General features: G+C 45.6%; 1 protein-coding gene across 2 annotated transcripts in view; it reads left to right on the top strand.

The window, feature by feature from the left end:
• C7H5orf45 (chromosome 7 C5orf45 homolog) overlaps positions 746-10,843 on the top strand; it is a 17,645-nt gene continuing 7,547 nt past the window's right edge. The window contains exons 1-3 of one of the 2 annotated variants that reach the window (XM_018051608.1): positions 746-853; positions 2,773-2,832; positions 8,938-9,026. In XM_018051608.1, the coding sequence (XP_017907097.1) occupies positions 788-853; positions 2,773-2,832; positions 8,938-9,026 (215 nt within the window). In that variant the 5' untranslated portion in view covers positions 746-787. Of the gene's footprint in view, positions 854-897; positions 1,001-2,772; positions 2,833-8,937; positions 9,027-10,843 lie in introns of those variants that run through there. The other variant, XM_018051609.1, reaches the window with a different exon arrangement.

Below are 10,843 nucleotides of genomic sequence, written 5' to 3'. Positions count from 1 at the left end.
CTCTAACCACAGCCTTGTCACGACTGGGCATTTTAAATTTTAACAAGACTGATATTGTCAGGCACGTGGGAATGTCTTGGCGGGATGGCGTCAGGGTCCCGGTGAGGTTGGGACATGAGGGACGCACTCTTTCCCCTCTGCTCTGAACGGGACTTGGTCTTCATCTTTCAGAGCAGGGCTTTCCTGGGACTGCAGGAAGGACTGACTTCGTTTTCAACCGGCGGGCGTTTCAGTTTCCCTCTCGGAGAAGCGTAGGGCTGGTGAACTGCCTATTTCCGCAGGATTCTCGGTTACTACCGCTCAAACGTTAACTCACCACCTCTGATCAGAGGTCCTGCAAATTGCAACCGTGGGCCCAGGGAATCGGCCGGAGCAGGGAGGAGACCTCCGGCTCGCTCTTCCCCGACCTGAAGAAGCAGAAGAAATGGGACCAGGAAAGGCCAGACCCCAAGAGCAGGCTGGAGACCCCGCCCCACCAACTTGAACCTTCCCAGGGAGTCCGGGCTCAGACAGAGAACCAGTGACCTGACTGACGAAAACCCCAAGCAGTGCCCAACTCGTACCATAGATACCCGACTCCTGCGGGCGCCCAGGATCCCAGCTGACCGCTGACAAACGCTGGACACCCCACCCGCAGGTGCGCCGGCGGGCCGTAGCGCCGGCGGCCGCAGCCCAGGGCGCACGCGCGCAGGAGGCGGGGCCGAGGCTGGAGCGCGCGGAGCGCGTGAAGGGGCGGGGCCGCGGCGGACCCGGAAGCCGGCGAAAACGCGGGGGCGAGGGGGCCGCGATGGCGCCTCCTCAGCAGGCGAGGGTCCTTCGATGCTGCTGTTGCAGCCTTTTCCAGGCTCACCAGGTGGGGCCTCCCCTCCCCCGAGCGCGGGGATGGAGGGCAGGACGAGGTGGAGCCTTGAGAGGCCAGAGCTCTTCCCCACGCCCTGCCCGCAGACGTGGGCTCAGTCTCGTGAGGTTGCGGAGTGTGCTGAGGCCCGGACAAGTGATGGTATCAGTTGTGAGAACTAGGTTTTATTGATGTCACTTCTCCATACCCGTTGTTGTGGCCTTTGGGGGGCATTTTGCTTTTTGGTTGTAAGATTTGTAGAAACCAGGACTTCCCTGGTGGTACAGTGGGTCAGAATCTGCCTGTCAATGCAGGGGACAGGGGTTTGATTCCTGGTTGGGTAAGATTCCGCATGCCTCCAAGCACTTAACCCCATGTGCCGAAACTTCTGGGCCCCGTGAGCTACAGCTGTGAGTCCAGGAGCCCTAGAGCCGATGCTCTACAACAAGAGAAGCTACCGCCATGAAAAACCATGGCACCACAGCTAGAGAGTAGCTCCCGCTAGCTGGAACTAGAGGAAGACCCAGGACAGGCGTGCTCATTCGCCTCCGACTCTGCGACCCCGAGGACTGTAGCCAGCCAAGCTCCTCTGCTAGGCCTGTCCAATTGCAAAGATCCTTTTATAACCATATTCTCTTTCTCTCTCGCTCTTTCTAGCCCCTCAGAGCTAGTCAGTTACTGCTTGTCCTTCCAGAACTTTTAATATTTTTTTATTGCATTTCTTACTTGCATATGTAGCTATAGAAAGTACACGATATTTTTATGGTGTTTGAAAGTAGATGCTGAGAAGTAGAATCTTAGGATAGACCCACTTAAATTTGTAATAGATGTTGTTTGTCCTCCCTAGAATCCTTTTAGGTACTTCTCCAAAAGACCCGATGGTTTTTGTTTCAATTGTATTTATTTTTATGAATCAACTTAAACATCTTCATGATGTTAAGCATGCTGTCTCAGTCCATCTCTTTTCTAAAGAGCTTTTATTGTTAGCATTGATTAATTTGCTTTGGGCTGCGCTGGGTCTTCATTGCCTCGGCTTCTCATTGCAGAGTGCGGGCTGTGGCGGGGCAGGCTTCAGGTTGCAGAGCGCAGGTCTAGTTGTGCAGAGGCCTAGTTGCTCTGAGGCTTGTGGAGTCATCCCAGACCGGGCATCAAACCGGTCTCCCCTGCATCCGCAGGCGGATTAACTGCTGAACCACCAGGGAAGTCCTCATTCCACCTGTTAAAGCAGCTTTGGTGCCTCTTGGTAGCATTTTCTTTGTTGCCATTATAAATGGACTTTTCTTTCATTATCTCTTCTAACTATGTGTTTGCTTATAAACGATATTAATTTTCGTTACATTAATTTTCTACCTAACACCTATGTTAATATATTGTCTTACTGGTTTTAGTAGTTTTTCATTTGATTATCTTGGGTTTTAAAGAAATAAATCATAATATTCATAAATAAGGTTAGTTTTTTCCCCTCCATTTTCATATCTCTTAATTACCTTCTCTTTTCCAATTCTATTGGCTAGCACATCCAAAAAGAGTAAATAATAGTGCAAATCTTTGACTTGTTCTTGACTTTCATGGGAATGCTCATGGTGATTCTGCAGCTTTAGAGCTGGAAATAAGCCATTTTATTATGTTGAGACACCCCATCTAGTCAGATTTATCAAGACTTGAAATGTTATGGAATTTTTTGAGAATAAAAGATAGTAGAGACTGAACTGAATTTGATTCTGTTTATTAATATATGGATACCCAATTTCCCAGAACCACTTGTTAAATAGGCTCTTCTTTCTCACCTTTATAATATACTAAGTTTTCATACATGTGTTGGTTTGTTTCTAGACTCTATTATTTTCCACTGATCTCTTTAAATTACTATTTCTGATCCAGTTCCAACTGTTTCAAATAATTATCATAGCTATATTTCTGAAATGTCTTTATAGGTGAAAAAGAGTCTCAAGTGGACATGCAAAGCTTGTGGAAAGAAGCAGTCATTTTTGCAGGTGAGTCCCAAGAAGCAGGGTGTCTAATACGTGCACCAGAAAGCAGGTGGGACCCAGCCATGCAGAAGTGTGTTGCTCAAGGAGCCCACTGTTCTATTATTGACTCAGGTTCATTAGATAGAGAGCTCCTGCTCCCTAAGACCATCTTCCTTCAGGAAGTGAAGTGGGTGGAGTGGTGCCTGGAAAGTGGCCTTCCTTTGTTTATTCAGTCAGTCAGCATTTACTGAGTACCTTTTATGTGTAGGCATGGGAAACAGTGAAAGGTAAGAAGGTGTCCTTATTGCCTGTACAGATCTGCCCTTGTGAAAGGGGAAGAGAAACTAAAACCACACATGTAATTTAAAATTAAACAGCACGGTGAGAGGAGAGTGCAGAGTCTGTAAGAGTAATCAGACCTAACTGGGGATGGACAGACAGCTGTTAGAGATCCAAGGGTGTGGAAGGGGCGGGCAGGGTGTGAAGGTAGTCAGGAGGTGAAAGAGCGCATGGACTGAAGGGAGCAGGTTGTAAATGCTCTTATTAACCCAATTTTTTCACCCAGATTATAGTTTTTTTCCAAGTCCATACATACTGATCCACCCACACAGTCTCCTCACTGAGCCCTTTGTTCACCTGTTCCAACCCTTGATCCTACCTCTGCAGCCTCATCGCATCATTCTCTTCTTTCAGCTGCAGGGACTTTTCCTTCTGACCTTGAAACAGTCTAGACCTGCTTCCCTCTGTGTGCTTGTTGTTGAGGCATCCCCTAGTTAATCTCACTTCCCTGTCAGAAATATAGTCAAGTGTGTTTATGTGAGTATTGTCCATCTCAGACTGTAAGTCCTTGAGAGTAAATGCTTTGCCTCTTTTATTTATATACACTTTTTTAAAAATTGAGGTATAGTTGATTTTGCAATATTATGTTAGTTTCAGGTATATAGCAAAGTGATTTAGTTATACATATTTTTTCCTATTCTTTTCCATTGCAAGTTATTACAAGAAATTGAATGCAGTTCCCTATGCTATATAATAAATCCTTGTTTATATGTAGTGATGTATATCTGTTAATCCCATATTCCTAATTTATTCCTCTCCCCCTCTTTCCCTTTTAGTAACCATAAGTTTGTTTTCTGTGTCTGTGAGTCTGTTTCTGTTGTGTAAATAAGTTCATTTGTATTATTTTTAGATTCCACATATAAGTCATATAATACTTGTCTTTGACTTGCTTCACTCAATATAAATCATTCTCGGTCTATCCATGTTGATGCAGATGGCAATATTTCATTCTTTTTTATGACTGAGTAATATTCCATTAGATTTATATATACAGACATACACACACACACACACACACACACACACACACACTTCACATCTTCTGTATCCATTCATCTGTTGATGGACACACATACACCCTTTTTTCTACATTTTACTATATACTTTTGGTACCCAGCACAGTGCCTGTGAGATGGTGCTCGCTCGAGGAATGTCTGTTGAATGAATAAATAACCAGCCCCACATTGATGGGCACTTAGGTTGATTTTAGTTTTCATTATTATGAACAACTCTGTAGTAAAAGAAAGAAAGAAAGTGTAGTCGTTCAATCATGTCTGACTCTTTGTGACCCCATGGACTGTAGCCCACCACGCTCCTCTGTCCATGGAATTCTCCAGGCAAGAATACTGGAGTGGATTGTCATTCCCTTCTTCAGGGGATCTTCCCGATCCAGGGATTGAACCCGGGTCTCCTGCATTGCAGGCAGATTTTTTACTGTCTAAGCCACCAGCAAACTCTGTAGTGAAGCTTCTTACAAATACCTCTTTCTTTACTGGACCAATTATTTCCTTAGGACAAATTTACAAGTTAGAGGAATTCTTTCGACCAAGGTTCTCTCAGTTGCAGATTATAGGAAAAAACACTTCAGCAAAATTTAAAATGCACTGGCAAGGTAATGGGATATCTTGTGGGGATCCAGGGGAAGAACTGCCCTTGACCTTTGAAGAACCAACCCCAAGACCTGAAGAGCTGCCAGCCACACAAGCATCCTCTTTTCCCTCCCTCCTCCTCCCTTCACTGAGTTTCTCACTATACCTTCCTCCTCCTCTCCGTTTCCAGCTTTCCTTTCCTTTCTCTCTCTTTCCAGCTCACGGTAACTTACTCCACTCACAGACCACGGAATCTCATTTCAAACCAACTGAAAGAGCTGAGTCCCAGTTATAAACTCCTGGGAGAAATAATCTGATTGATGCGGTTGACTCAGATGTCCACCTCTGGTCCTGTCAGTTGGGATGGGCAGGAGTGGGGACAGTTAGGTCATCTGTCGCTATGTATGGCAACTGAGGCCTACCCTGAGATGGGGTCTCAGAAGTCAGGAGGCTGGCTGATGACTGCACATGTTTTAGGTATCAGCCTGTATTTCTGAATTCTTGAGGAAGGTTTGCCTTCCTCTCAGCGCCTCCCACGCTTATGCAGTGGTGTATGGCTTAGGACTGACTAGGCCACATTAACAGACACCACGATTGTGGCTTAACACAATAGACGTTGTTTCTGTTGCTATTTTGAACAGTCCTGGGAGAGTTTGAGATGAGCAGGGCAGCTGTACTTGGTGTGATCATTCGGGACCCTGGCACCTGTCATCTTGAGGTTCTGCTATTCCCTGAGGCTTGTCTCCTGATGCCACAAGCCCCTAAAGGTGCAAGATCAGGAAAACACTGCCCAGGAAGAATCTGGAAGTGGTTCACATTCCAGTGGGAAGAGCCCAGTTTCATGGCCACACCTGACTGCCAGAAAGACTGGAAAGTGTAGTCTAGTCTGCTCTCAGATGAGGAGAGAATGCGTTTTAGTGTTCAGAGAGCAGTTTCTGCCATGCAAGAGTGCACGCACCCTCCCAGTTATGCCATACATAAGTTGTCAGTCTTTGGGGAATTTATTTAATTTTTCAATTTATTTCATTAAAGTATAGTTGAATTACACTATCAGGTTCATTTCTGCTGTACAGCCAAGTGATGCAGTTATTTGCAGAAATTGTATGTGTGTGTATACACACACACACATCCTTTTTCATATTTTTCATTATGGTTTATCATAGGATATTGAATATAGTTCCCTGTGCTGTACAGTAGAGCTCTGTTGTTGATCCATTCTATGTATAATAGTTTACACTCGCTAACCCTAAACTCCCAGTCCATCCCTTCCCTACCCTATTCCCTCTTGGCAATCATAAGTCAGTTATCAATCTTTTTAAATTTTGCCTTTACTCTCTCCAGTTCATCTCCTCCCATTCTCACTTGAACTTGCCCAAAATGGGATGGCACTCCGCACCAGTCTTCTAAAATTGCTCACGTCCAAGTCAGCAATGGTCTCTGTGTTGCTGAAAATAATGGTTGGTTCTCAGTCCTCAAGTGACGCAGCTTACTGGGGGCATTTGTCAGCCGCTTCTTCCTCCTTGAAGTCTCTGCCTGGACTCCAGCCACCCTGCTCCTGGCGTGTGTTTCAATCCTCTTTGCTAGTTTTTTCCCATCTCCTCATCTTCTAAACTCTGGAGTGCTCTGGAACTCAGTTTTTTGTTTTGCTTTTCACCTCTTCTCTAGCCACAGTCATTCCCTTAGTGGTCTGAGATAAGAGTCTGTGTCAGACCCGAGGCCTGCCAGTGAACTTGTATATGCTTCTGGCCGCTTACCTCTCTGCTGGATATCTAACAAGCGTCCCAAACCTACATTCCAAATGGAAGCCCGCCCCTCCTCTTCACCTACCTGCTCCTCCCGCAGCCAGCCCCGTCTCAGCTGCCCAGCCTCTTTCCAGTTGTTCGGGCTACAAACCTTGAACTCATCCCTGACTCTTCTTTTTCTTTTATACTCTCCATGTGACCCATCAGCAAATTTAGTCACAGCGTACCCACACTGTGCCCACTTGTTATCACAGTGGACTGGGTTGCCTCAGTATTTGCAGCCCCCTCCTGGCTGGTCACCTGTTTCAGCCATGCAGTCTCAGCACCGCAGCCCAAGGGTCCTACGTGCGCAGGATCACGTCAGACCTTCCAGGTTGGAGTAATATATGTGCCTTCAGACAGGGCCTGGACGGGGCAGGAGACATTGTGAAATGGAAATGTGGGCCCCTTTGCAAAAGCAGAAAAAAACGGCTATTAAGGGTTCTAAATATTAAGCTCTTCTTCCATGATCTCCTACTTTTCCCAAGGTTTTTTATTTACTGATGGTTTAAATATTTATTTCTATTTATTAATTTATTTGACTGCTCCAGGTCTCAGTTGTGGCGTGCAGGGTCTTTTCACGTGAAGCACATGGGATCCAGTTCCCCCACCAGGGATAGAACTCAGGCCTTAGCCACTGGACCACTAGGAAAGTCCCTATTTGCTATTTTTTTAATTTACTATATAATTTATTCCTGTGTAAAGAAAAACTAACTAAATGTTAGTTTTAACCAACATTTTAACATGTTAAAAGCTAACATTTAAATAGTGCAGTACCATTTAGACTGTGCAACACTGGTTTTAAATGCTAAGAACATTAGTACGTATGTGGAACATACACAGAATAATATAGGAGCATTTAGTACACATGTAAATGATCAGAAACGCAGTTTTTCTTTTGTAGCTCATATATGCCTGCATATAGCCTCATGTAGCTCATGTAGCCTGCATATTTTATTCTTGAGAGTGGAGATGTTGCACGAAATTAGCTATGTTTACCTCACTGCTTGACACACACATGTTCTACCTACGCTGTCAACCTTCCACTCACTAATTAGCAAGGAAATACCAAGAAGAAGAGGAACTGTGGATTGTGCTTCTGTCCCTTTTTCTGTGCGTTTTCAGCGCAGGCTATTCCAGGGAGGTAACAGGAATAAGAAGGGACGTGATAGGTTTATTGGTTGGTGATGCTGTTGGTGAAATGCCCTTGCCTTCTTTCTGCAGCTGAAGCAGGTTCTGGTCCCCGGGGAGCCCTGGCCCCGCAGGCACGGGCGCACCTCCCGGGCTTAGGCACGGGCAGCGCACGCCGCCTACGCCGGGAGCCTCACTGGCCTCTCACGCCCTGCGAGCTCACCGGGGCTCTGCCACCAGGCCTCTGCCGCCAGGGCATCGCGCATGCTCTGTGCAAACAGAGTGGCAAGGAATGGTGGGCACATTTGCTGTCCACAGCTTAGAACATGTTTCATCATCTCATCAGACTTCGCTTACACAACACAGGTTCAAAGATGAATAAGAATTTCAAGAAAGAGAGCAGAGCAGATCTCATGCCCATAAGGCTGACTTTTCCTGTAACAGGGCCTGCCCTCCAAACCTCATCTCCTACCCTCTTTGCCCTAGACCATGCAACTCCAGCCACGTGGCCTCTTCGCTGTTTCTCCAAAATGCCAGGTGTTTGCACTCTTTTCCGCTCCATTGCTTCTGCTATCTACGTGATTCGTTCCCGCTTACCTCCCTGTTTTGTGTTCAGATGTTACCCTCTCAGTGATCCACTCGTGGACCTCTTGAACACCTCGTATAAAGTCACCTACTGTGTCTGCACTCTGCCCACCCCCACTGCATTGCCTTGCTTTCCTGTGGAGCACTTCTCACCATCTGATGGCCTGTAGGTGTCTTATGAGCTTATTATCTGTCTCTTACACTACAGAGCTCTGTGATGACAGTAATGTTTATACACTCTTGTATTGTCCTTACCTAGTTCCGGTCCTGGCACATAATAGGTACTTCATAAATATATATTGAACAAATGAGTGACTACTAAGTGAGAAATAAGTATCTCATCTGTTTTATGTTGTTTTGATTGTGAGTGAGGGTTAAGGATCATTTCATGAATTTGGCAATTTGCATTACTTCTCTTCTGACTTCCTTATGTTTATTAACCAATTTGTGTGGGGTTTGGGTTGAGTTTGGCTTTGATATGTAAGATTCAGGGTGATGGTGGGCAGCCAGATTGACTGAAATTAGTCCCTGAGACTGTTCGTTTGTAAATCACTGCAGAAATGGCAGTCATTGCTTGAGTTCCTGCATGGTGCTTCAGGCCTTGTATAGTACATTTTTACCTTCCCTGAGTTGTGTCTCAAATGGATCTATTTCTCAACATTCTGTCAATACTTTTTAAACTCATGTCTGTGTTTGTTTCTCAGGCTTACGGTGAGGGTTCTGGTGCTGACTGTAGACACCATGTCCAAAAATTAAACCTGCTGCAGGGACAGATTTCAGAGATGTCACTCAGGTATGATAGTTTGAGGGAGGCCTGGATATCTTGCCCTGTTTTCATCTTGAGTGGATGGTGGGAGTATATGATGGAGAAATCCCTTAGATTTCCATGTCTAACAGCATGGCAATTAGATACTGAACAGTCTTTCCACTGAAGTTAATTTTAAAATGCCAGCCACAATATTTTAAAGGCACTGACAAGATGACAAGAAGGTAAGTAGCCATCAGAGATCAAAAATGAAGCAAAAGCCAAAATCCAGAGAATAAGCTGGGCTGCTGGGGCATTTGAAACCTGTTGCCCTGCAGCTTCCAAGTAGCTGGGAGGGAGGCAGGAGATGAAGACAAAGTCTGTTCAGTGTGGGAAGGTCAGTCGGAGCCCACCACATAAAGCTGAGTCCCCAAAGGCGTACCCCCTTGGTGTACAAATGACCTAGAAAGGCACCCCTCCGAGGTAGGTTCACCCAGCCTGTCTTGCCCTTGGCACTGGCTAAAGAGGGGAACCGCTGCTTCAGGACTTTGTAAGCACAAGGACGCTGTCACATGACCTTCACACATGCTGTGTGAAAAGGCTCAAGATGAGGACTTAGTTTCTTTTCTTGACTGCTGGGTCTCTGTTGCTGCAGAGGCGTTTCCCTCGTTGCCGTGAGCCGGGGCTGCGCTCTGGAGTGGTAGCACGTGGGCCTCTTGTCGCGGCTGATTCTCCTGGTGCAGAGCATGGAATCTAGGCTGCGTGGGCTTCAGTAGTTCCCAGGCTCCAGAACACAGACTCAATAGTTGCGGCAGACAGGCTTAGTTGCTCCGTGACACGGGGGATCTTTCCAGACCAGGAATCAAACTCATGTCTCCTGCACTGACAGGCAGATTCTTTACCACTGAGCCACCAGGGAAGCCCTTCAAACTTATTTTTAAATTGTCCCAGGAAGCAGAGATAAATGTAGCTCCTTTTTGGAGCAATACATCTTCAACCCAGGCATCAAGGATATATGAAATTCCAAGTGGCATATACCCAAAGTTAAAGATCATTTAACTAACTTAAGGAAGCATGTCACCGTGAGCAAAAGACAGCAGAAATGACAGAGAAGTCAGGTCCAAAAAGAGTTCAGAATACATAATATTGTATGTTTAATGTATTTAATGAAATTAAGTGAGGATGGTTGATATAAAGAAGGGCCAACCAGTTTTTTAAAGAACAACCAAAAAGTTTGTGGAAATGAAGAGTTTAGTCACTGAAATTAAAAGTTTAGTGGCTTCCCTGTTGGCCTAGTGGTTAAGACTTCGCCTTGCAATGGGCCACTAGTTCAGTCCCTGGTCCTGGGAGATCCCAAGTGTTGTGGAGCAGTTAGGCCCTGCACCTCAACTCCTGAGCCTGTGCTGTGGAGCCCACAGGTGGCAACACAGGCAGCCCACACGTCTAGAGCCTGCGCTCCGTAACAGGAGAAGCCGCCGCAGTGAGAAGCCCACGAGAAAGCCCAAGCGCAGCAACAGACCCAGCACAGCCAAATACAAGTAAATAAGTAAATCTTTCTAAAACAACTTAGTGGACTGGTAAGCAGATTAAGTGCAACTAAAGAGAGAATTGGTGAAACGCAAGATAAACCTGAAGAAATTATGCATGTTGTCAATGTGAATAAGACAGAAAGGTGAAAAATACAAAAGTTCAGAGACATGAAATATACAGAGATGAGTTCCAGCAAGAGATAATAAAAAGAATGGGAAAAGGCAATATTTGCAGAAATGAACATAACTTTTTCCAGAATCAAAGGGCTTACATTCTTAGATTCAGGAAATGCATCTAATCCCAAACTGGATAAAAATATTGTGTCTGTAGCAGAT

Source organism: Capra hircus, chromosome 7, assembly GCF_001704415.2.
Source record: "Capra hircus breed San Clemente chromosome 7, ASM170441v1, whole genome shotgun sequence".
Classification (NCBI taxonomy): Eukaryota; Metazoa; Chordata; class Mammalia; order Artiodactyla; family Bovidae; genus Capra; species Capra hircus.
The sequence above is the reverse complement of the archived record's forward strand: the minus strand, read 5'-3'. Positions and strand labels throughout refer to the sequence as shown.